This window comes from Staurois parvus, unplaced genomic scaffold (genome assembly GCF_062004578.1).
Source record: "Staurois parvus isolate SC_StPar_1 unplaced genomic scaffold, SC_StPar_1.0 ptg000061l, whole genome shotgun sequence".
NCBI lineage: Eukaryota > Metazoa > Chordata > Amphibia > Anura > Ranidae > Staurois > Staurois parvus.
In genome coordinates, this window is record NW_028317857.1 from 12,460,484 (window position 1) to 12,488,038 (window position 27,555).

Here is a 27,555-nt window from a genome sequence, read left to right on the forward strand (position 1 = left end):
ACATCCTGTACAGCAAGCAGATATTCTGACAGGTCTGCAGGAAACCTGCATGGCATGAGTGATCTACTGATCGCTGGTGCAATGCTTTCCAGGCTCCTTTGGACAAAAGCAATAAATGCACATTTTGTTACTTGCAAAAAATGTGCATTTATTATTTTTGTCCAAAGGGTGAACTTATCCTTTAAAGTCTTTTTACAATGTAAGTAATGTAAGTACCCGATTTTGACTTTGTATCGTCTTTCTACAATCCCCTAAAAAGCAACACTCGCAAAGAGTGAGAGTGGCAAGGCTGGGAGCCAGGTGCACTGAAACTGTATGCACTAAAATGCAACAAGCTGACAGGAGGAGAGAGCAAAGTAAGCAGAGGGATGACCTCATGAGTGCACTGGTGATCTTTCACTGTCCAGTCAGCAAACTGTAACAATGAAAGTGATGTCATCTTCCTGAGCATGCTGTGTGATGAATCTGTGCAAACTCTCTAAATTAAACTGCAAAGACTACTATACTAGTACATTAGATCTAGAACTAGCCATCTAAAAGAGTCACGTGATACAATTTAAAATTCACAATGCTACTATCACACTGTGCACCTTTACATGTTTGAAGGGAATTAAGTCTAATTCTTGTTCAATATTTTTATTGAAAGAAATGTGCAATGTATAAAAACATAGTACAGCATATTATAGAATGTAAAAATATACACTCCAATTACAAAAGAGATGTTGTATTTTCTATATAATGAAAATAGTACTTGACTGTTGTTGGTCCATAATCTAACAGGAACATACAGTTAGGTCCATATATATATATTTGGACACAGGTACCATTTAAAATTTTTTCTTCAAGTATTTACCAAAACATATTTAAGCTATAGTTATATGGGCTTAAAGAGTAGCCATCCCCCCTTTTTCAAGGGACCAAAAGTAATTGGATAATTGAATCAAAAGCTGCTTCATGACCAGGTGTGGGCTACTCCTTCGTTATTTCTTCATTAATTAGGCAGGTAAAAGGTCTGGAGTTGATTCTAAGGCTGGCCATACATTATACAATTATCTTCCAATTTTCTGCCCAATTTCCTTTAGATTTACCTTCAACTGTGTAGTGCAAGGGCCTGCCTAATTGGATACAACTGAAAGTGTTGCTTAGGTTTGTCCTCCTATTATATGGTTTTTGGTAAATCTAAACCAAAAATCTCCAGATAATTGTATAATATATGGCCAGCCTAAGTGTGGTATTTGCATTTGGAATCTATTGCTGCGAAACTACATCATACGTTCAAAGGAGCTGTCCTTGTAAGTGAAACAGGCCTTTGTAAGGCTTCAAAAACTATACAAATCCATCAGAGAGATAGCAGCAACATTAGGAGTGGCCAAATCAACAGTTTGGTACACACTGAGGAAAGAAGAATGCACTGGTGAGCTCAGCAACATAAAAAGGCATGGACATCCAGTAGTGGATGATTGCAGGATCCTCTCTATGGTAAATAAAAACCCATTCACAACATCCAGACAAGTGAAAGACACTCTCTTAGAGGTGGGTGTATCATTGTAAAAGTCTACAATCAAGAGAAAACTTCACGAGAGAAAATACAGAGGGTTCACCACAAGGTGCAAACCATTCATAAGCCTGAATAATAGAAAAGACAGATTAGACTTTGCAAAAAAAAAAATATCTAAAAAAGCCAGACCAGTTCTGGAAAAGCATTCTTTGGAGTGATGAAACTAAGATTAATCTGTACCAGAATCACGGGAAGAAAAAAAAGTGTGGAGAAGGCTTGGAACAGCTCATGATCCAAAGCACACAACGTCACCTGTAAAACATGGTGAAGGCAGTGTGATGGCATGGACATGCATGGCTTCCAGAGGAACTGGGTCATTGGTGTTTATTGATGATGTGACAGAAGACAGAAGCAGTTGAATTCTGCAGTGTTTACAGATATACTGTCAGCCCAGATTCAGCCAAATGCAGCAAAGTTGATTGGACAGCGCTTCACAGTAGAGATGGACAATGATCCAAAACACACTGCAAAAGCAACCCAGGAGCTTTTGAAGGAAAAGAAGTGGACTATTCTGCAATAGCCAAGTCAATCACCTGATCTTAACCCAATTGAGCATGTATTTCACTTGCTGAAGGCAAAACTAAAGGCGGAAAGAACCACAAACAAAGAACAACTGAAGACAGCTGCAGTTAGAGTCTTGTAAAGCTTCAGAAAGGAGGAAACCCAGTCTTTGGTAATGTCCATGGATTCCAGATTTTAGGCAGTCATTGCCAGTAAAGGATTCCCAACACAATATTAAAAATTAACATTTTATTTATGATTATATTCATTTTTTAATTACATTTGAGCCCTTGAAAATGGAGGGACTGTTTATAAAAATGGTTGCCGTTCCTAAAATTTGTATTTGATATGTATGTTCAACCCCTTGAATTAAAGCTGAAATTCTGCACTTCAAATTCATTTGGATTGTTTCGTTTTAATTTATTCTGGTGGACCTAACTATATGCTGCTAGTACTGTAAATTATCAAGAACAATCCCCAGACCATCTGAGCTCTATAAAATCAAATTGAGAAGAAGCAAGGAAAAATAAATATGAAGAAAGGGAGGAAAGGGTGGGGAGAACGGGTATTAGGGTCACGTCCAGCCCGGTCGATCTATGCAGGTTTAGACAAGCATAGGCAGATTAAAGATGATGGCTGTTTATGGCTCAAGCAGGGATTTTTTTTAAAGTTCGGTGGGAGATAATTAGCAACCCAGGGTTGCCAAATGTTAACATGTTTAGGGACACAATTTAAAAGAGTCGCTTCTAACGTACTGTATATCATAGTCTGCATTATCTGTTCCAAGGGGACATGACAAGATCCTTTTCTGGGTCACAGCATCCAATTCATGTCTTGCCATCCCTTCTGTGTTGTATAATAAATGTGGGAGTGCTAGATCTAATTACTATGTAGTTTCCGCCTGTACATGCGTTAGACAGAGAGACCCAGTGATTGTTGGATATAATAAAGAAAAAATAAATGCAACCATCACCTCTAACGACCATTAAGCTGCAATACATTACATTTTTGTTCCTGGGTTTAGATAAGCAAACATACATGGCATTTAAAATCCTTCTACATTGAATGATGTAGTCATTAGCAACCAAATCCCAGCTGTTACTTTCATACTACAGGGCAAAAAATAAAGACAGACATCTAAGGCAACACTGTTATTATTCCTCTGCTCCCATTTTTATAAAGCACAATTGTTGTGAATCTATTATTCTCCAGCTGCTCTTAGACTACAAATTCTAGCAACCACCTGCAGCCATAGTGTATAAACATACTGCCCAATCTGCAGTTATCAACTAACCGTTTCAGACAATAAAATTTGTAAATTGGAGAACTTTTCCTGCTGTACAAAACGTTTAAGACTAATGATACTGCACCAAAAGTTTATGTTCACGCTGCTACCAAATGGTCAGTAAGTGACCTGTCACAGCTGTCCACAGGGAGCCTTTCACCTTCCACATACAGGAACTGTGTGAATTCTATATAGCAAAACCTGACAGAATTTCTCCACTTCATTCCAAAAACCTAGAAAAATGCTATTCTTTTGGATACAATGTCTGAGAAGCATAACCCAAAAAAACCAGTGCATCGCTTTACAAAAAAATATAGTGACATACCTAACCTACTTGACACCCAAGGCGGATTCATTTTTCACTCACCCATCCCTAAACACACACGTCAACATTTTCAGTAATAATCATGAAATTAAACAATTATAAATAATAGGTAGAAAAAAAAACCCAGAGATTTAGTGCACTTCAGCAAATTATGTGGAAAATAACAGCATGACAAATTAAACAAAACACAAGGGTTTAATAGCAGCAATAGCAGTAAACATGGGGTGTGCTATAAAGTAAAATTTAAGGGTTTAATAGTAGTGAACTACTGTAAAACATAAGGACAATGGGGACTAAATTCCAGTAATTGTCAGGGCTGGGCTCCTGCTACTTAATGAGCAGCTATTTTCTTTCAGTGCTCAAAAGCTGCTCAGCTGTCAGTTACCAGCCACTCATCGTCTCCACTGACTTTCCTGGATACCATTATCTGCCTCACTAGTCCAACCCACAGCCAGCCCTTTTTGCTTAGCTTAGCTCATTCCCTCCTTGCCCTTTCGTGGTCTATGATCTAAAGTGTGTTCCTGTGTACAACTCGGTCTGGCTGACTTCTCTTCCGATTCCCGTTCCTGATTTTTACTCTTTACTGTGCTGACTTCTGGTTTTCTGAACTTGGCTCATATGATTATCTGTCCTGTCATCAAAACCTGGCTTCTGTTTTTGACTACATTCCTGAACTGTGTTATTTTTGCAATTTCATTAAAGGTGCGATTTTAACTGCACTTTTTGTCTATGCCTGGTTTATGATTCCTGACATTACACAAGGGCCATGAATTCAAAACATGACGGGCAATCAAACTATTCATAATATTTTTTCAGATTGGACGAGCATGACCACCGCTTGATCAGTTTGCCATAGCATTACAATTGCTCCTGATTTGAACTGATCATCTAGATCCTCCTACCCCAGCTGCTCCAGTACAACCAGTGTTACAAGCCATCCCTGCTGCTGCACCCACCTATCTCAGTTTAGGGAGCTGCCTCTGATACTACCCCTGTAAGAGGTATGACTAGTTCTACTCTGCTTCTCCAGTGGTTTGGGGTCGATCCAGCTCACTGCAGAGGGTTTTTCAACCAGGTTGGAATATATTTTGAGATGCTGCCCCAGGTGTTCCCTATGGACAGAAGCAAAGTATGCTTCATTATTTATTTGCTTTCTGAGAAAGTCTTGGCTTGGGCAAACCCTCTATGGGAGACACAAAAACCCGTTGTCCAGAATTACCCTGAGTTTGTGGCCTCCTTTAAAAGGGTGTTTGATATTCCCGCTTGCTCCACCTCTGCTGCCAAGAGCCTCATGTGCATTAAGCAGAGTACGAGAACTATTGCCGACTACACTACTGAACTCTGGCAGCAGAGTTGGTTGGAACAATGAGGCTCCCATGGCTGCTTTTTCCAATGGCCTCTCTGATAACATTAAAGAAGAGATTTCAGCTTGAGCTATACCTAAGAATCTTGAAAAGTTGATCTTGTTTGCCATTCTCATTGATACCAGACTCCAAGAGAGACCTTAGGTGGTGTCTCTGCATTCCCAGCTATGTGCAGGAGCATGCCATGCAAAGCAATGTGCAGGAGCTGACAGGGGAGAGAACTGTATTGTTTACAAACAGTTCTCCTCCCCCACTGGAGATACTTGGCAATCACCGGGTGCCGGTGAGTAATCACCGGACGGGACCCACTGATTGACGGCCGCGAATGGCGGCGTGGGTAGGGCATGTGCCCTCTACCCGGAACTGAAAAATCACATATACATATTATATATATATATATATATATATATATATATGATTTTGCTCACTCGCGCCACCCTGTAGCAGTACTTCTGCTATAGGGCGGACGGGAAGCGGTTAAATATAGGCACCCCATTGGCCTTACGCCAATCCAGTGGTACTATGCCAGTCATTAATGAGTCCCTAAAAATGGCTCTGAAATGACAGAAATCAATTCTTAAAAGGACCCTTGGGTGTATGCCATCTGGTCCAGGTGCTTTATTCACCTTTATTCTGTCTAAATATTTCTGGATCATATCAGTTGTGAGCCAAAGTGGATCATCTGGAGCTGTGTCAATACCATGCCCATTATGGACAAGAGCTAACCCATGCTCCTTTGTATACACAGAGCTGAAGGTATTTAATAAATTGCCTTCTCTTTGTCTCCAGTCACCCACTCTAGAATATCTTGTAAAGGGCCTACATGCTTGGACTGGACCTTTTTTCGATTAGTATATTTGAAGAATTTTTGGGGGTTTGTTCTGCTATCGTCTGCAATCTGATGTTCGTTTTCAATTTTTGCGGCCTTGATTTCCTTTTTACATATTCTGTTATATTCTTTGTAATGTTTAAACGATGATAGATTTTCTTCATTTTTATATTTTATAAGCTCTATTCTTATTTATAGCTTTTTTAACTTTGACCATAAGCCACATAGGTTTGATTTTTAGCCTTTTAAACTTGTTGCCCCTGGGAATAACTTTTGCAGTTGTTCACATACAGTATTTTTGAAGAACTCCCATTTCTGTGTTGTGTTCATTGATGCCAATATTCCCTCCCAGTCTAAGTCTTGGAGAGCAGCTCTCAGCCTTGTAAAATTAGCTCTTTTAAAGTTGAGCTTTTTATTTTTCCCGTATGTGCTTGTTGTTTACAGCTAACAATAAATGAAATTACGTTATGGTCACTGCTACCCAGATGTTCTTTTATATGGACATTCGAAAAGAGCTCTGCATGGTTTGAGATTACCAGGTCCAGCAAAGCATCATTCCTAGTTGGAGCCTCTATGAACTGCACCATAACGTTGTTCTGTTGTAGCTTTATAAATTTTTGCCCTTTAGCTGTTCCTGCAGTGCCATTACTCCAGTCAATTTCCGGGTAGTTAAAATCTCCCATTATTATCACTGTCCCAGCCCTTTTGATCTGTGCAAGGAGCTGAGTCTCCACCTCCTTATTAACACCAGGTGGCATATAATAAACTCCAATGATTACCTTTGTAGTGCGCACCCCCGTGTGCAGTTCCACCCATAATGCTTCAGCCTCATCACACTCTCCATCAACTAGGTCCTCTTTCACACTTGGTTTGAGATCACTTCTCACATGAAGACAGACACCACCACATTCCCTTTTTACTGTCTCTCCTAAGGAGAACATAGCCAGGAATATTAATGGACCAGTCATGTGAAAAATTAAGCCAAGGTTCAGCAATACCAATTACATCATATTTCTCTTCATGCATCAAAGCTTCCAGCTCTCTTATTTTTCTTGGAAGACTTCTGGCATTGGTGAACACTTTAATTCATTGATACCTTTTGCATATTTTATATTTTTGTACAAATGGTACCAATTCCAATGGTTGTTTGTAACATGGAAACATTCTTATCACCTGCCATAGTCCTCCCCATTCCACCCACCAAAAAGGATTGACCCCTGTCTGATCTGTCTGCCCCATTATAACCTAATTCTCCCTCCCCTCTTGATCCTAGTTTAAATACTCCTCCAGTACCGGTTACCATTTCCTGGTCTGAGTTTTCAATCGACACCCAGGCACTAATCGATTCTGGGCTGCAGGATTGTTCATAGATAGTGCCTTCATGTTGAAGCACTCAATACCACTGCAGATTTGTGCCTCCCCACTTGCCACTGATGCTATTGATGGGAGACCTCTACAGCCTGCCCATGTGACCCATGAAACCTCTCCTTTGACCAGGGCTGTAGGGGCTCTTCACCATGAGATAATCCATTTACAAGTCATTTCCTCACCTCATCACCCAGTTGTCATAGGTAATCCTTGGTTACAGAAGCACAATCCTTCATTTGATTGGTGTTGAGCGAAGGTTCTGTCATGGTCGCAACAATGCACGAATGCTTGTTTTCAGAAAGTGTGTAGAGTCATATGCACATCTTCAGTCTCTTCTTTGTCAGAGCAGTACCAGGAATTCTGTGATGTCTTTGACAAAGGTCAGGTAGGTGTTTTGTCGTCATATTGGCCTTATGACTGCACAATTGATCTTCAACCTGGTGTCATTCCTCCTCGTGACTGGGTTTACCCTCTGTCTGTCTCGGAGGATAAAGTTTAGGAGGAGTATGTTGCGGGATCACTACTGTATATCAGGGATTCATCCACAAATCTTAGGGGTCTCATTTGCAATACTATTAAGAATGCTTATCCAATCCCATTAATAACAGAATTATTTGACCGCCTGAAGGGAGCAATGGTCTTCACTAAACTCGATTTGTGAAAGGCACACAATTTCATGAAGATTAAAGAGGGCCACAAATGGAAAACTGCATTTAATACTAGGAGTGGACAATACAAAGATCTTGTAATGCCCTTTGGTCTCTGCAGTTTTCCAGGAATTTATTATTGATGTCCCCTGAGATATGTTGCAGCAATGTGTGGTGGTTTACCTCTATGATATTCTCATATATTATTATTATTATTACATCAAGTTTATATAGCGCCAAAGGGTTTGCTCAGTGCTGTACAATAGGGGGGACAATACATGGCACAGTACAACAAGAACAGACAGCGTACAAGGGGTAAGAGGGCCCTACTCTTTTAAGCTTACAATCTAGGAGGGAGGGGGTAGTGGAACAATAGGAAGTGGCTGAGGGGAATGAAGTGGCTGAGGGGGATGAAGTGGTGGGAGGAATGAGGGAGAATGGCCGTTAGGTGAGGGTGGGGTAGGCTTCCCTGAAGAGATGGGTTTTGAGGGAGCGCCTGAATTTGGGGAGGGAAGGTGACAGTTGGATGGATTGGGGCAGTGAGTTCCAGAGGATAGGGGAGGACCTGGAGAAGTCCTGCAGTCGTGCATGGGAGGAGGAGACCAGGGAGCAGGATAGAAGGAGGTCCTGTGAGGAGCGAAGGGTACGGGTAGGGTGGTACTTGGGGATCAGGTTGGTGAGGTAGTCAGGGGCAGTGTTATGAACGGCTTTGTAGGTCAGGATTAGAAGTTTAAATTTGATGCGTTGGGCAATCGGGAGCCAGTGGAGGGAGAGGCAGAGGGGGGTGGCAGAGGTGGAGCGGGTGGTGAGGTGGATGAGTCTGGCCGCTGAGTTCAGGATGGTCTGGAGCGGGAAGAGCCTGCACTTGGGTAGGCCAGTGAGAAGAGAGTTGCAATAGTCAAGGCGTGAGATGATGAGGGAGTGTACAAGAAGTTTGGTGGTGTCTGGGGTGAGGAAGGCACGTATCTTGGCAATATTGCGGAGATGGAGCCTGCAGGTGTTTGTAAGTGATTTGACATGAGGCAGGAAGGAGAGGTTCGAGTCAAGAATGATGTCAAGGACTTTGGCTTGCGGGGCGGGAATGATAGTGGTGTTGGTGGTGGTGATGGATAGGATGGGGGGGGGGGGTGTGGGCAGGGGGAAAGACGAGGAGTTCGGTTTTGGAGAGGTTAAGCTTGAGGAAATGGAGTGACATCCAGTCTGAGCTGTCGTTTAGGAGGTGAGTGATGCAGGCGGAGATAGTGAGGGTGAGGAGAGGGGTGGAGAGGTAAATTTGGGTGTCGTCAGCATAGAGGTAATAATTGAAGCCATGGGAGTGTATGAGTGTGCCCAGGGAGGAGGTGTAGATGGAGAAGAGAAGGGGTCCAAGGGCAGAGCCTTGAGGGACCCCAACAGAGAGGGGGAGGGAGGGGGAGGTGGCGCCATTGTAGGTGACGCTGAAGGAGCGTCGGGATAGGTAGGATGAGAACCAGGAGAGAGCGGTATCTCTGATGCCAAGGGAGAGTAGTTTATTAAGGAGGAGGGGGTGGTCGACTGTGTCAAAGGCCGCAGAGAGGTCCAGGAGATGGAGGACAGAGTAGTCGCCCTTGGCTTTGGCGTTTAGTAGGTCGTTAGTGATTTTGAGGAGGGCAGTTTCGGTGGAGTGTAGGGGACGGAAGCCGGACTGTAATGGGTCAAGGAGGTTATTGTCAATAAGGTGGGTGCTTAGGCGATCGTAGACTATGCGCTCAAGGAGCTTGGAGGTGAGTGGCAGCAGGGAGATGGGTCTGAGGTTGTTGGGGTCTGCGGGATCCAGGGAGGGCTTTTTGAGGATGGGGGTGATATGTGCGTGCTTTAGAGTGGAGGGGAATGCGCCAGTAGAGAGGGAGAGATTGAAGATGTGGGTGAGGGAGCGGATGAGGGAAGAGGGGGGTGACCGGAAGAGTTGAGAGGGGATAGGGTCCAGGGGGCAGGTAGTGAGGCGGGCTTCTGAGAGGACCTTGACGATTTCCTCAGTAGTGACAGGGCTGAGGGAGTGCAGTGCAGGGGGGGTTACGGTGGGCGGGGCCTTGGTAGAGGTGGAGGGCAGTGCGGTTGTGAGGGCAGAGGAGGGGGGAGAAGAAGGGGTGACGGGGGTGGGAAGGCTAGGTGGGGAGGTAGATTGCGAGTTGACAATGTCCTTACGGATATCGTCAATCTTGTTATATATATTCTAAATCCCTAGAGAACCACCACAGAGACATCTCCCATGTGCTACGGAGGTTGAGAGAGAACAGCCTGTATTGCAAGTTGGAAAAATGTGAGCTTCATCGTGTACAGGTTACATTTTTGGGTTATGTCATATCTGCTGCCGGGTTTTCAACCCATAGGTCTACGTTCTCTACAACATTTTCTTGGCTTTGCCAATTATTATTGGAAATGTACTGTATTCGTAATTTCTCCTCTCTGGTCAAACCCCTGATTGATATGACCAGAAAAGAGGGCAACCCACAGAATTGGTCTCCTGATTCCATTAAAGCCTTTGAATCCCTCAAGGCTGCTTTTGCTGCAGGCCCAGTGCTGGAACATCCTGATCCTATGTTACCCTTCATTCTTGGGGTTGATGCGTCTGAGACTGGAGGATGAGTCCTGTCTCAACATCCTACCTCTGTGGGTCCTATGCATCCTTGTGGCTACTTTTCTAAAAAAATTGACTCTGGCAGAATGCAATTAAGAAATTGGGGACAGAGAATTATTAGCCATCATTTTAGCTCTTAAAGAACGGAGACATCTCCTTGAGGGAAATACTATGCCGGTCCTCATTTTGACTGACCATAAGAATCTCACATTCTTGTCCAAGGCTAAAAGCTCATCTCCTAGAAGGGCTTGGTGGGCCCTTTTTCTGTCAAGTTTCAATTACATAGTCTCATTCTTACCCGGTATGAAGAATATAAGGACAGATGCATTATTGCGGCAGTTTTTCTCCTCTTCCAAAATGGAGCCTGGACTGCATTTTGGCCACTATTCGCACTAGTCTGACTTCACCTTTGGGTGAGAAAATTCTGGTTTCTCAGATCCATTTTCCTCCTGGAAAACTCCATGACCACTGCTTTGTCCCCAAGAATATCTGTACTGCTTTGTTCCAGACTAGCCATTCTCCTGAGGCAACTGGGCACCCAAGGGAAAATCAACTCATATGGTCTACGTCTCAACAATTCAGGTGGCCTAGTCTTCGCACTGATGTAACCGCCTTTGTAGCTGCTTGTCCCATGTGTGCTCAGAGTAAAACACCCCGACCCCTTCCAGCAGGCCTTCTACAACCCATACCCAGTGGAGAGAGGCCTTGGACTCACGTGTCAATTTTATTGTGAATTCACCTAACTCCCAGGGCAAAAGGTATTCTTATGGTGGTAGACCAGTTTTCAAAAATGTCACATTGCTTTCCACTAAAGAAGCTGCCTACGTCTATCTGGCATCAAAATTCGCTTCGGAGGTTTTTTGGTTACATGGTTTACTGAAAGATATCATCTAGAACAGGGGTAGCCATTTTGTGTCCAGGTTGTAGGAAGGTTTTGTGCACAGTTGGGATTTCAGCTTTCCTTCTCCTGGGCATATCACCCACAGTCCAATGGGGAAACAGAGTGGGCGAACCAGCCTTGGAACAGTTCCTACTTTGCTATATTTCAGAACGCCATAACAACTGGTCAGACCCGTTACCTTGGGCAGAGTTTGCTCACAATTACGCCATCAATGCCTCCTCCTGATTATCTCAGTTATCGGCGAACGGTTCCAGCCATCCATGTTGCCCGATACATTCTTTCCACAGGGAATTCTTGTGTTAGAGCAACATCTTCGGGAACTACATTCCACTTGGGTGCAGATCCAAGAATCCTTGCAACGCTCCAGAGTGGTACAAAGTCCATGCTGACCGCGATGCCTTCCTGCGCCCTCCTACCAAGTTGGGGAGAGGGTCTGGCTGTCTTCTTATAACCTAAAAATGGCACATAGGTATATTGGGCCTTTCCGCATTATCCGTAGGGTTAACCCAGTGGCATACGCCTTAGATCTTCCCTCCATGCGTATTTCCAAGTTTCCTTATTAAAACCTTTAGTGTGTAACCACGATAGCACCTAGGTACGACGCCATCACCCGGTTCAGGTTGAAAACCATGAGGAATGTGAGATACAATCTATCGTTGACTCCCATAGGTTTTGTGGACGCATACAATATCTAGTTCACTGAAGGTGTTACAATCTGGAGGAACACTCTTGGGTCTCATCTTCGGACATACATGTTCCCACCCTCTTCCGTGCTTTTCATATACATTTTCCCCTCAAGCCTTGTGCCCCCCGAGGGAGAGGGGTCATTAAGACCGGGGGCACTGTAATGGCTGGGCTCCTGCTACTTAACATGCAGATCTTTTCTTTCAGTGCTCAGAAGCTGTCCGGCTGTCGGTTAATTACCAGTCACTCACCTGGATACCATTACCTGCCTAATTAGTCCAGCCCACAGCCAGCCCTTTTTGCTATTGTAGCAGCTTAGCTCATTTCCTCCTTGCCTTTGCGTTGTCTATGATCTCCAGTGTGTTCTTGTCTGTGTTCCTGTGTAGAACTCGGTCTCACTGACTTCTCTTCTGATTCTTGTTCCTGGTTTTTGCTCCTGGCTATGCAGACTTTCGGTTTCCAGACTTCGGCTCATCTGATTACCTGCTCTGGCATCCAAACCCTGGTTTTTGTTTTTAACTATGTTCCTGAACTGTGTTATTTTTGCTATTTCATTAAAGGTGTGCTTTTAACTGCACTTTCTGTCTCTTCCTGGTTTATGGTTCCTCACAGTAATATACAGTGCAGCAGTCAGGATTTTGTAGCATATGGAGTACAGCAGTCAGTTCTATGGCAGTGTTTCCTCTTGCATATAATGGACACTGCACCTTTCATGGTGGTCTGTATGCTCCTGCTGTAAGGTGGTCAGTGTGCCCCATTTGTGTTGGTATGTTTGCCACCTTTATGGCAGGTAGCATGTGTCTCCTAAACTGAAGCTAGATCACAATATTTTTAATGCACATATTCTTGAAAATGGCTGTTAGGTGTCACTGGGTGCTGCAGCGACCACCGGCTGGAAACCGTCAACATTCGAAGTGGGATATATGTCACCAGCACACCAGAGATTCTCCAAATGGGTCCAAAGATTTATTCAGCAGTCACATCATATTTACAAATGCAAAGTTTTTAAGCCACACAGGGCCCCTCCATCAGGCAATATGATGTGACCACTGAATAAAACTTTGGACCCATTCAGAGAATTCTGGTGTGCCGGTTACATATTTTCCACTCCTAAATTGAAGCTAATGTGCACCCATTTATAGTGGTCACTGTGTGTCACCTTTAATGTGATCAACGTGTGTTCCCTTTATTGTGGTCAACACGTGCCCCTTTAATTAGGGTTAATGTATGCCTCCCTTTATTTTGATCAGTGTGCTGTCCCTTATTTTATTCAGCATCTGCCCCCTTTATTTTGGTCAGTGTGTGTCATTTGCCACATTAGTGGTAAGTGGTTTTTGCTTCCCATTCACTGTGGGTCAGTGGGAGTACATGTACACTCATGAGGATAACACCACACAGGTACCAGGCCACTTTCTTCCATGGTATATTGCAGAATGACATGTGGCCAGAACTGCAGATACAGCATCAGGCTGGATATCCCTCAGCCCGATATGATCTGTAAAGAATACAGCAAGTCAATAACAGTCAGAAGGACTTGCTCTTTAAACAGTCGATGTGTAGCCTGCAGTCTCAATCCATCTAAGTTCGACATGTTCATGTTTAATGGAAGCTGTAGAAGATCATCCCCCCCGCAACACCCTAGGCAAACCCCTGCATTCAAAATGAAAGGGCTGTCTTAATGTAACATGCCTTACCACACAACAGATGTGTTTGTCAGTGAATGCAAAGTTGTGAATGTGCCCAAAGAGTCCATCTTACTATTATTATTCAGCCATATATTAGACTGCGTCAGGCTTGTTGACCATCATGACTGCAGTGCACAGAACGTTTTTAAGGGGAAAGGGTTGTGGACCCATAAGGCAGTATAACTAGACAGATTATGGTGAGGTGGACTAAAAGAAAAGAAAGAAAGAAAATTCCCCACTAAACCAGGGTAAAGAACAGAAGTCAGCAACTCCTGGAATTTGTGCCAGGGTGGGCATGTGATGCCTTCTCTGTTAGCATGTGAAGACATTGGCTTTAACTGATAGCTTTCTCAGCTATCTATTACAGTGCCAGGCACCCACCTTCTTGATGTCTATGAAAGCAGCTCGTGACTGAGGGCATCGCCAAGCTGCGTAAAGGAAACCTGTGCGCCAGCCAACATGCCTGCACATAGCAGTACTAAAATGTAAAAAAAAGGGAAAAAGAATATGTAATTTTACCTTTTCATGTTAAAAAAAAAAAACAAAAAAAACAAAAAAAACAACTGGTTATACACAACCACAGCTTTTTTTTTTTTTTTTTAAATCACTCCACGTACTGGACATTGCACAGGGCGCAGAACTGAGAAATGCGTATCACATAGGGCACAGGAGTGCATATTGCACAGGGCACAAGACTTAGGAGTGTTTTGCACAGGGTAAATGACTCAGGAGCATGCATTGCACAGGGTGCAGGACTCACGAGTGTGTATCCCACAGGGCGCAGTAATCAGAAATGTGTATTGCACAGGGTGCAGGAGTCAGGAGTGCATATCACACAGGACACAAGACTAAGGAGTATATATTGCACAGGTCTCTGGAGTGGGTAACACAAGCCAGTGTACCTCCACAATTATCTTGATCTGAGAGCTTTATGCGATGCTGCATGGCTGTGTATAATAATTAATGAGTTTAACTTGCTATTAGCAGTACAACTATGAGCGCAAAGACTGAAATATTAAATTAAGGCACACTCATATTTTACTGGCACATAGGTTGTCAAACGCTTGTGAAAATGTCACTGGATGTGGAAAAGGTTGCAGACCCCTGATACAAACCCTTCTTAACTACTTGCCAACCGCAGATAGCCGAATAACGGCTACATCGTGGCCGGCCAGTTCTGGGAGGGCGTCATATGATGTCCTCCCAGAACGCGCTCTCCTGCGCGCCCCCAGGGGCGTGCACCCGGGGATCTCCGTGATCGATGTGTCCTACGGACACAGCTGATCACGTGATGTGGTAAAAGGCCAATCACAGCGGCCTTTTACCACGTGATCAGCCGTGTCCAATGACACGCTAATCACCGGGAAATGCAATTGCGGGTTCTCGGCTGCACTTCCTTGCGCTGTCAGAGCGCGAGGAAAGTACTGCCGAGAAACGGTAGTTGTCTGAGCAGGGATCGGCACCGATTATCAGGGCACTGATGATGAGTGCCCTGATGATCGGTGCCCACCTGTTCCCAGCAGTGCACCCACCAGTACACCCACCAATGCCCACCAGTGCCACACACCTGTGCCCAGAAGTGCCACCTACCTGTGCCCAGCAGTGCCACCCACCTGTGCCCACCAGTGCCCATCAGTGCAACCCAGCAGTGCTGCCAGTCAGTGCCACCAGTCAGTGCCCGCCAGTCAATGCCTAGCAGTGCTGCCAGTCAGTGCCCAGCAGTGATGCCAGTCAGTGCCACCTATCAGTGCTGTCTATCAGTACCCATGATCAGTGCCGCCTATCCGTGCTACCTCATTAGTGCTGCCTATCAGTGCCCTTCAGTGCTGGCTATCAGTGCCACCTATCAGTGCTGCCTCATCAACGCACATCAGTGAAGGAGAAAAATTACCTGTTTGAAAAATTTTATAATAGAAACAAAGAAATTTTTTTTTTAAAACTTTTTGCAATTTTTTTGTTTATAGTGCAAAAAGTAAAGCACCCAGCGGCAATTAAATACCACCAAAAGAAAGCTCTATTTGTGAGAAACAAATGATAAAAATTTCATATGGGTACAATCTTGCATGACCGCGCAATTGTCAGTGAAAGTGCAACAGCGCTGAAAGCTGAAAATTGGCCTGGTAAAGAAGGGGGTATAAGTGCCCGGTAGGCAAGTGGTTAAAAGAGAAGGTATCTGCATGACTCATTGGAGGGTTTTTTGACTCATTTCAGCCCACCTCATCATAAACTGTTTTCGTTATATGGTAATGCATATGTATATTGCAAATACAAACAACCGGCAGTTACAGGTCGACTGGAAGTGAAAAAGAAACAAGTGAATCTTCTGAAGGGATGATGGCAGAATACACAGGGGATGTAAAGTACCACTCTTCTGCTCACTTAAAGACATAGAGATGGCTACTATACCATGACATATCCATGTCTACCCAATAGTGATAACTCTTTGGGCTTGTGTTGAAGACATCCGCATGCTTTTGAGATAATTCAGAATTCAAGGGCAGGAGCATTTGACCTCGTTGTGACATGCTTCAAGCAGGTTTTCTTTCATATAGACTTGTATGAGTATGCAAACAAAAACCTGTTGTCACAGGCCCAGAGGCTGCTCATCATCTAACAATCCAATCTCCTGAAAATCTCCCAGTTTTCATTTTTCCCACCTGTAAAGATTTCCCCAGCTTCTGCACCCCTTCCCGTGAAAGATACTTTTACGCTCAAGCAATCAAGACTACAAGTACATAGACTGCTTTGTAGCACTCTTGCAACAACATGCGGATCATCTCACTCTTTTGACTCTGGCCAACGTTTGCCTTTCTCCTTAACTAATTAGCTGAAAAGGGCCTCCACTTTAGCAAATAACTGTATCCACGGAGACTGTGACACTAATAATTCACAATACCAGCATACAATAGCACTACTTTACAATTACTTTTGCTACTTTGAGCTAAAAATGTTTATGGACACAGAGGCATTGTGGTGTATTTCATTTTTTTTCTCTTCTATCGAAATAAAGAAATCATAGACATAATAAAAAAAAAAAAAAACCAGTATGAAATATTTTAGTAATGCCATTTACAAAGTACTAGACTAACTTATTCATAAAGCAATAACAACCCTACATACATTGTTTATGACAGCAGATAACAAACAGAATTTGTTGACTTTTATCACGGCCAGACTTCGCTTGACTGACTGTTGTGTTTAAGCAGACTAAAAAGTTTACGCTCTTTCCAGAAAACTGTTCAACTGGGAATGGAACATTTACATTATTTAATGAATAGTGTAAAGCTTACATAAGGCTTTGTCTAAGAATGGCTGCACCCATGCATGTAGAAATGAGTCTTGATGTTAATGTGAATTCAGGCTAAACCTTCACGTACATTTCATGCTGAGACATGGAAATCAGTACATTCTATGTTCATGTAATAGGCAAAAAGAACTAGAGCATGGATCTGTTGCCCCACACCAAACATGAGTGGGCTAGCAGCAGGGGGGCATGATGTCATTGGTTGGAAACAATTAAGTATACCACCCCATAAACTATTCACAACACTTATACACAACACACAATAGCTAATAACCCCAGTTCTGTCTTATGTCCCAGCTCAATAAAAATGATAAGTAGGAAAGATGACTAGTCAGATAATCAGATGCATGCTAGTCTCATATCGAAAATGAAGAGGTTACTAAGGTTACGAAAATTCTCATACGACAGAATACAACTTTGGAAGTGGTGCAATGTATTGTATTGTATTGTATTGTATTGTAATATATTCTTTAGTTTCTAAGCATATGTGTTCTTGGTGTTTCGATTTTTTTTCAGACAAATACTGCACTGATTAAACGAAAATCCTTTGCCCTGTTATTGTACAAGAAAAATGTAGGTGCTTGTTCCTTCAGATATTGTCAAATAATGATTACACCTACTTTTGTGACCAATCATATAGGATTCGCAACAAGGTGAGAATGAACTGTAGAGACTTTATTTGAATTCAGAGTTAAAAGTGTTCCAGAAGACAAGCAACACATATTTTTGTGACCACATGGAAAAGAAAACCCCTCCAAATGTTTGAATTTACTTCAGGTGAAGGGTATTGTTGATGCATACAAAGACACAACAACATTTTGGACAATTGTGCACTTCTATAATTTGGCAAAGATTTAAGGGAAGGACCCTTTTTCTGTTATAGGTGAAAAGTAGACTTTACCCTGACTCTCCTATGGTTCATGATATGCAACTGGGGTCAAACAACGAACACCCTTTCACTTCCAGTCCACATTGCTGGAAATGGGAGAAGTATTGTAAATGTTTCAGTGGCAGTCAGAAAGAGAGTGAAGAAGTGTCTGTTGTCTTACATAACTTGGATATTACAAACCAGGAGCAGGGGTAAGGCATCATGAAGAATGCCTCCCCTATATTACCTGTCAAAGAAAAAAGCAGTACCCAGGTCTATCCAAGACCCAACAGCTAGGATACTGTAAACTTACCCCCAAATTGCTTGGGCACAATTGGTTTGTGTGGCCCTTCCAGTGGCAACACTTCTATGTACCAGTTTATGCATGCACCCCTTCCCACAAGATCACAATAAAACCTTCACTTTGTGCAACTTGATGCCCCCATTATTTTTTTATTCTGCACTTCAGAGGATTTCCTGTAAATCCATGGCAATATCATCTGGTTAATTATGACTGCCATTTTGGTGGAGGTGTACATTTTGGAGTTGGAATTTCACCACTGAAGTGACAGAGAATTAAAGGATAAGTTCACCTTTGTAAAAAGAAAAAAAAAAATAAAAATAATAAATGCACGTCTTTTTGCAAGTAAAAAAAAAATGTATTTTTTTTTTTTTACCAAGAGCCTATAAAGCATTGCAACCGCGATCAGCAGTTCATAGGTGCAATCTCAGGCTCCTGCTGACTGTCAGTGTATCTGTCTGCTTGTACCTCTTATGGGCAGGCAAATAATGACTGACAAGAAGCATCAATGAACTACCTATAGTGCCAACAGTACCATGGTAGTTCACTGAGAACTACAAGCTGTCAGGTGCAAAAGGCTGTCAGTACCTGTATTTCTTCCATTCACAGAACCCTGTGAATGAATGACACGACCGGGTGTGCCGAGCCACATTGTTTTAAAAATTGTGACAGCAGATGCCAGGAGAGGATCTCTGTCACACTGTCACAAGGCGGATAGTTGCAAGGGCTGTTGCAACAGAAACATGTTGCACCCTGAATAGGGATGTAACATGTTACAAAAGGTGAATTTATCCTTTAAGAAGCAAAAATGTGACTCAAAATGCTTGTTACTTACATATTTTGAGTGAGGCTGTCCTTTAAATAAAAAAAAATCAGATTGCAGTAAAAAAAAAAAAAAAAAAAAAAAAAAAAAGACAATGGCTGCTGCTGTCTGGATATTTATCTTGCATGTAATTTCTAACTTGGAAAAGTGATCTCATTAGCGTAGGGTTCTCAATCCGAAGTTTGCTGTGTTTATTTTTGTAGCTGTATTTATTGTGTGTTTAAATTGCTAGTATATATACACATGGCAAGACGTATAAACAAACTCATTTATTTAATTGTACTTATCAAATGTCAAGAAAATTAAAACAAATTAGAAAAAACAATTCTGGTTTTGTCATTTGAAATTCCAAAAAGCAAAAGGAGAAGAAGCTGTAGTCTTGCTGGCAGGGAATTAGTTCAGAACAGAGAGCAGCTGCAAGCAATCTTGTGTGAAGGCATCTTTCACATGTTCCACTTTTCCTTCCTTTACAGAATGCCTTAAACAATGTGGTTAGCTCAGCTGTGCATTTTATCCCTCTGGCACACCCAGGTCTCTGGCCTTAGATGACCACAGTAAAATATCACTACTAGGTCGCTGCAACTGTACCTTTACTTAACCATTTCAATACCGTGCAATTTTACACCTTCCTGCTCAGGCCATTTTTCAGGTTTCAGCGCTCTCACACTTTGAATGACAATTGCGCGGTCATACAACACTGTACCCAAACTAAAATTTTATCATTTTCTTCACACAACTAGAGCTTTCTTTTGGTGGTATTTAATCACCGCTGGGGTTTTATTTTTTGCTAAATTAACAAAAAAAGACCAAAAATTTTGAAAAAAAAACACATTTTTCTTTGTTTCTGTTATAAAAGTTTACAAATAAATAATTGTTCTTCATAAATTTAGGCCGAGATGTATTCTGCTACATGTCTTTGGTGAAAATAACCCAAATTAGGATGTATTTTTTAGTTTGTAGGAAAGTTATAGAGTTCACAAACTATGGTATAGATCTGAATATTGATCAATCCTGAAGTACTGACAGCCAATCTAATTTCTTGAGGTCCAAGAATGTCAGAACAGTACAGATATCCCCCAAATGACCCCTTTTTGCAGAGTAGACAGTCCGACGTACTTCATAAGAGGCATGGCGAGTTTTTTGAAGTATTTTTATGTCATAATTTTTCGGGAAAATTAAAAAATTAAAAAAATTATTTTAACTATTTTTTTTTTTTACATACTGTCACCAGTGCAGTACAGCGTCATCATATAACTGGCATGGCGGTTAACAGGGACACTGACTGGTGACAGTATGAAAAAAAAATATATATATTTTTTTTTAATTTTTTTTAATTTTTTTATTATATTTAATTTTTTATTACATTTTTTTTTATTTTTTTTAAGATTTTTTTTCATATTTTACTATGACCAAAGTAGTACAATGTTACCATAGTAACACTGTACTACTTTGGGGAAGTGATCAGTATTTTTTTTTTTTTTTTTTACACAATTTGCTTATAGCAAAGAATTACTTTGCTATAAGCAAGCATTTACCTGAATGAAATCGATTCATTCAGCTTTTTTTTTTTTTTTTGTGCTTAGCTGTGATTTGGTCACAGCTAATCACATGACATGTGCATGTGATTAGCTGTGACCATTCACAGCTAGGCACTAGTATACAATGGATGGCATCATGAATGAAGCCATCCATTGTATACAACTGTCATGTGACCTGCTGTGATTGGTCACAGCAGGTCACATGGTACCAGCAACGGGAGCCGGTACTCGGATCTGTCATCGGCCGTGTCCGAGGTGCACGGCCCATGACAGATCCCGCTGCTGCGCCGCTCTGCATTACCGCAAACGGCGCATGTGCGGGAGCACGCCAAATGGCGTGCACCTGGAATGAAGAGGCAAATCTGAAGCCGCCAAACGGCCATTGGCCGGGCGGCTAATGGTTAAGATGTGTAAGAAAATGCAATGCTCAATTGGAAAAATATATATAATAATATAAGAAATGGCAATAGAGAATAAATAAAAAAAAATATATAAATCCAAAACTGGTTTAGAGGCACTCATGGGTCTTGCAGAGGAGGAAGATCAAAAACAGCAGTGTTTATATTTTCGATAATAAAAACAGAGTGTCGTGGCTACCTTTGGAAACTATACATACAGTTGTGTTCAAAATAATAGCAGTCAGACATCACTAAACTGATCAATCACTGCTTTTGGTAGAAATGATAATTCTACATGGCAAATAATTTACTAGCAGGTGTAGTAGAGTAATAGAAATCCAACAAACCCAACAGTCATGACATGCATGCTGCTGATTCTGTGTAAATCAATCACTCATTGAAAGGGGCATGTTCACAATAATAGCAGTGTGGAGTTCTATTAGTGAGGTCATTCATTCTTTGAAAAACAGGTGGCAATTATTGCCCTTATTTAAGGAAGGAAGGCAGCAAATGTTGTACATGCTGGTTACAGTGCATTTCTCTCTGAAATTCTGAGGAAAATGGGTCATTCCAGACATTGTTCAGAAGAACAGCGTACCTTGATTAAAAAGTTGATTGGAGAGAGGAAAACATATAAAGAAGTGCAGAAAATGAGAGGCTGCTCAGCTAAAATGATCGCAAATGCTCTAAAATGGCAACCAAAACCTGAAAGACATGGAAGAAAGCGAAAAACTACCATTCGAATGGATAGAAGAATAGCCAAAATGGCAAGGACTCAGCCAATAATCAGGTCCAGGAAGATCAAAGGTCTAAAGTTACCTGTGAGAACTGTTACAATTAGAAGACGCCTATGTGAAGCCAAGCTATCTGCAAGTAGCCCCCGCAAAGTCCCACTGCTGAAAAAAAGACATGTGCTGAAGAGGTTACAATTTGCCAAAGAGCACATTGACTGGCCTAAAGAGAAATGGCGCAACATTTTGTGAACTGATGAAAGCAAGATTGTTCTTTTTGGGTCTAGTGGCCGGAGTCAGTTTGTCAGACGACCCCCAAACACTGAATTCAAGCCACAGTACACTGTGAAGACAGTGAAGCATGGTGGTGCAAGCATCATGATATGGGGATGTTTCTCATACTACGGTGTTGGGCCTATTTATCGCATACCAGAGATCATGGATCAGTTTGAATACATCAGAATAATTGAAGAGGTCATGCTGCCTTATGCTGAAGAGGAAATGTCCTTGAAATGGGTGTTCCAACAAGACAACAACCCCAAACACACCATCTTGTAGTCCAATCATCCTGGGCTGGAATACCTGTTCACAGGTGCCAGAAGTTGGTTGACTCCATGCAACACAGATGTACAGCAGTTCTCAGAAACGGTGCTTATACAACTAAATATTAATTAAGTGATTCAAAGGAAAGCAAAATCTTCAAACATTTTTCAGTTTATATAGTGAATGTTTGAGTTTGTAAAGAAGAATACAAACACTGCTATTTTTTTGAACAGTCTAATATTCACTTTTCTTCAATTTTTTTTTAGAGGAACAACACAAATTTTATATATTTTCTTTCATGTTTTGATTTGGAATAGAATGTGTAGTGTTCCCAATGCATTTGTGTGTATGGAAATGAAAGCTATTAGAAGGATTTTGAGCTTTATTCACTTTTTTCAACACACTGCTATTATTTTGAACACAACTGTATATACATACACACTATATTGCCAAAAGTATTGGGACACCTGCCTTTACACGCACATGAACTTTAATGGCATCCCAGTGTTAGTCCGTAGGGTTCAATATTGAGTTGGCCCACCCTTTGCAGCTATGACAGCTCCAACTCTTATGGGAAGGCTGTCCACAAGGTTTAGGAGTGCGTCTATGAGAATGTTTGACCATTCTTCCAGAAGCGCATTTGTGAGGTCAGGCACTGATGTCGGATGAGAAGGTCTGGCTCGCAGTCTCTGCTCTAATTCATCTCAAAGGTATTCTATCGGGTTCAGGTCAGGACTCTGTGCAGACCAATCAAGTTCCTCCACCCCAAACTCATTCATCCATGTCTTTATGGACCTTGCTTTGTGCACTGGTGCGCAGTCATGTTGGAACAGGAAGGGGCCATCCCCAAAGTGTTCCCACAAAATTGGGAGCATAAAATTGTCCAAAATGTCTTGGTATGCTGACTTCTTAAGAGTTTCCTTCACTGGAACTAAAGGACCAAGCCCCACCCCTGAAAAACAACCCCACATCATAATCCCCACTCCACAACTGCCAAACACATCCATTGGATTGCCAGACAAAGAAGTTTGATTCATCACTCCAGAGAACGTGTCTACTGCTCTAGAGTCCATTGGCAGCGTGCTTTACACCACAGCATCCGACGCTTTGCATTGCACTCGCTGATGTAAGGCTTGGATGCAGCTGCTTGGCCATGGAAACCCATTCCATGAAGCTCCCTATGCACTGTTGTTGTACTAATCTGAAGGCCACACAAGGTTTGGAGGCCTTTAGCTATTGACTCTGCAGACAGTTGGCGACTTCTGCGCACTGTGTGCTTCAGCATGCGTTGACTCTGCTCTGTCATTTTACATGGCCTACCACTTCGTGGCTGAGTTGCTGTTGTTCCCAGTTGCTTCCACTTTGTTATAATACCATTAACAGTTGACCATGGAATATTTAGTAGCAAGGAAATCTCATGGATGGACTCATTGCACAGGTGGCAACCTATCACGGTACCACGCTTGAATTCACTGAACTTCTGAGAGTGACCTATTTTGTCACAAATGTTTGTAGAAGCAGTCTGCATGCCTAGGTGCTTGAATTTATACACCTGTGGCCATGGAGGTGATTGGAACACCTGAATCCAATGATTTGGAGGGGAGTCCTAATACTTTTGGCAGTACAGTGTTCATATATACATATATATATATACCGTATTTTTCGCTCCATAAGGCGCACTTTTTTCCCCCCAAAAAAGGGGGGAAAATGTCAGTGCATCTTATGGAGCGAATATAAAGCGGCCGGTCCGGTATTTTTGCGGCCACCATGTCAGAATACTGGGCCGGCTGCTCAGCTGTTGTCTCTTGCAGGGCCTTACCTGTTCTTCGCTCCAGCGCTGCACAGTCTTCCCGCGCTGGCTTCTGTGACAGCCGGGTGCCCACTGCGCATGTGCTGCACTTTGTGAATGATCCGGTGTCTTCTGGGACACATGAAAGGTCCCAGAAGGGGCCGGGCCATTCACAAAGCGCAGCACTTCTCGCACATGCGCAGTGGGCACCCGGCTGTCACAGAAGCCGGCCCGGGAAGAAGAGGGAAGGACAACCCCCGCGGAAGTGGGAGCGGGTACCTGTCAAATTCAGGTACCCGCTCCCCCTCCCTCCCAAAGGTCAGCAGTCTCTGGTCATTCCCTTCACTGTCTGCAGTCTCTGGTCATTCCCTGCACTGTCCGCAGTCTCTGGTCATTCCCTGCACTGTCCGCAGTCTCTGGTCATTCCCTGCACTGTCCGCAGTCTCTGGTCATCCCCTGTACTGTGTCCGCAGTCTCTGGTCATCCCCTGCACTGTGTCCGCAGTCTCTGGTCATCCCCTGCACTGTGTCCGCAGTCTCTGGTCATCTCCTGCACTGTGTCCGCAGTCTCTGGTCATCTCCTGCACTGTGTCCGCAGTCTCTGGTCATCCCCTGTACTGTGTCCGCAGTCTCTGGTCATCTCCTGCACTGTGTCCGCAGTCTCTGGTCATCTCCTGCACTGTGTCCGCAGTCTCTGATCATCCCCTGTACTGTGTCCGCAGTCTCTGGTCATCTCCTGTACTCTGTCCGCAGTCTCTAGTCATCTCCTGTACTGTGTCCGCAGTCTCTGGTCATCTCCTGTACTATGTCTGCAGTCTTTGGTCATCTCCTGTACTGTGTCCGCAGTCTCTGGTCATCCCCTGTACTGTGTCTGCAGTCCATTGGTTCAGAATATTTTTTTTTTCTTGTTTTTCACCTCTAAAACCTAGGTGCGTCTTATGGTCAGGTGCGTCTTATGGAGCAAAAAATACGGTATATATATATATATTTTTTTTTTTATTAGGAGCCTGTAAAGCATTGCACTCATGATCTGCTGATCTGTCAGGCTTCTGCAGACTGTAAGTGTAACTGCCTGTACCTCATACAGGCAGGCAGTTACTGAATGACAGGAAGAATCAATGAACTACCTTGAGCGCTCATCAGTACCCTGGTAGTTCATTGAGAACTATAGGCTGTCCCATTAGTTCTCCCATTCACAGAACTCTGTCAATAAATTACGCGACAGGGTGCGCGGAGCCCCAGAAGGCTGCATTTTATTTTGGAAATTGTGACAGCAGGTGCAGGTAGACAGGCGTATTCTCATCAGGAGAGGTGATCCACTCGAGAGACTGCACTCCATGTTGGGGGAGAGATTCCTTACCCACAGAACTGGGAGGGAATCTGAGGCAAGAGAGAGTCCAGGTGCAAGGAGATCCCCCATTGAAAGGCCAAGGAGTGGGCTTGTAACTAAGTCACCGGTCACACCACTGCAATTTAAAATAGCTTGATTTGTCTGCAATTTCAGTGTGATTTCTGAAGACTTTATTGCTACTTGTGAAGATTTTCAATGATTTCTTGCAATTTGCAGTGCGATTTCCATTATAGTCTAAGTATGTGAAATCACAAGAAAACTGCAAAAAAAGTAAGGCAAGAACTACTTTAGAAATCGTACTGCAGCAAATCGCACATGTTAAGAGACTGACATTCACTAGATGCGATTTCAGGTGCAATTTCAATTCGCAAATCACACCTGAAATCGCACTGGTATGACCGGGCACTAAAGGCTCATTAAGCCAGGAGAGCCAAGAGAGCTGGGTCTGAAGGATCCTGACAAGACCAGCCTAGCTGCTAAAGAATAAGCCAGATAGCTTGGCATTTTCATTAATACCCATTGTTAAATACAAATCTTAACATTAGGTATGTTTAACTCCAGAAGGGGTAGCAGAAGTGCTGTCAACACAGTCGGTACTCTACTAGGAACCAGGGCTTTGGATCAAAATTATGGTTGTAGTAGCAATATTAATGACCATAATGATATTCTATAATAGGGTTTGTCAACCAGGATTCCTCCAGCAGTGGATAGAAGTTCCTTGAACTATGAGCAATTTCTGCCTTTCAGAAAAGTTCCCACTGACACAATTGATCTATTTAGTTATCTGTAAGCGGGTAATTCTTCCCCCTGACCATCGCACTAATGTATCATGAGTAGTAGATATAGGAATTTATAGCAGAGTTACCTGAGACAGGAAAGTTATTTCACGGGTTCCTCTGTGTTGAAAAGCTTGAGAAAAGCGGTTCTATACTATGACAAAATTATTGATGCTCTTGCACACAATTATTCTATACCCCTAATACAAACTTCTTAAAGTACAGCCTGATAAACCTTTTTTTTTAGAAATACAAACCTTAGCTGTTTAAAAATGTGTAATGAGCAACTCTGAGATTTTTACTCATCAGGCGTAAATGGTTAATTTCAGTCATTAGCACAAATTCCGAGGGCAACAGATCTAGTTTAGCTTTGCTTAACAGCCTCCTTAATGGGGACCCCCTTCTACCCCAGGCCACATAGCCACCGTCTGGGTTGCTATGGTTACTGTTATGCCACTTTGTATCTCAGTACCTGAAACGCTTAAAATGATTGTTTTAGGCAACCCCTTCACTACATGATGGTTCAACATGGTTTAAGCAATTATGTGTTTTTTTGGTTCCTAATTATAAACACTGAGATACTATAAAAGTAGGTTTTCCTTCCCAGAAAAGATAACAGTTCTTCAAATATAATGTTATGTGACCAGGTAGGATACAGCAAAGAATGTTTCTTATAGGAAATTAAGCTTTGTCACATCATTTTTTATTACTTATATTATTAATGTTATTTTTTTTAAAAAACAGCTTTCCTACTTTAATCTGTAAGTAAACTGCCATGATTTGTTTCTACAACTGACAAAGATTTCAGTTTCTTCTTTCAATTAAAATGATTTTTCTCACAGTTTCAAGGTTTGCTGAATGAGAAATCCACATATTTATGATAACACATGACAGCAAGGAATCAAAATTAAAAAAAGGTAAAGTTTATGGTTTTATTTCCTCACCACCAGGCATCACTGTCCCAACATCCTGCACGGTGAGCACTGAGAGTTTTTCTTCCGAGTCCACTCGAATAACTCCATATGTGAGTCCTTGCATCGATAACACCCCCCTGCCCGGAGGTTGGTTGCTGTCATCAGTCGGCCTGTGATAGAGAAAGAAGTAAAAAGGTTAACAAAATTTTGTAGTGTATGCTGTTGTGTTATCAAAGCAGCATTACAGGTACCCATGTAATATGATGGCATCTCCACCAGAACTACAGGATAATGAATTTAACAACCAGACAAATATCCCTGTAGGCTACATTAGTACTGAAGACACAAGCTGGCGGTAAACACTATAATCTGATCATACAATCTCTGCACACGTCTTTAGATTTATTATAACTATAAAATGTGAGGACATATCTAAACAATCTATTTCATTTGTATCCAGTCAGGCAGGCCCTAGCA

At 42.5% G+C, this 27,555-nt stretch overlaps 1 protein-coding gene across 6 annotated transcripts in view; it reads right to left on the minus strand.

The window, feature by feature from the left end:
- DIP2C (DIP2 acetate--CoA ligase C (putative)) overlaps nucleotides 1-27,555 on the minus strand; it is a 627,226-nt gene that overhangs the window by 116,018 nt on the left and 483,653 nt on the right. For all 6 annotated transcript variants that reach the window (XM_089668744.1, XM_089668740.1, XM_089668739.1 and 3 more), the window contains one exon: nucleotides 27,109-27,248. In XM_089668744.1, the coding sequence (XP_089524870.1) occupies nucleotides 27,109-27,248 (140 nt within the window). The remainder of the gene's footprint in view (nucleotides 1-27,108; nucleotides 27,249-27,555) is intronic.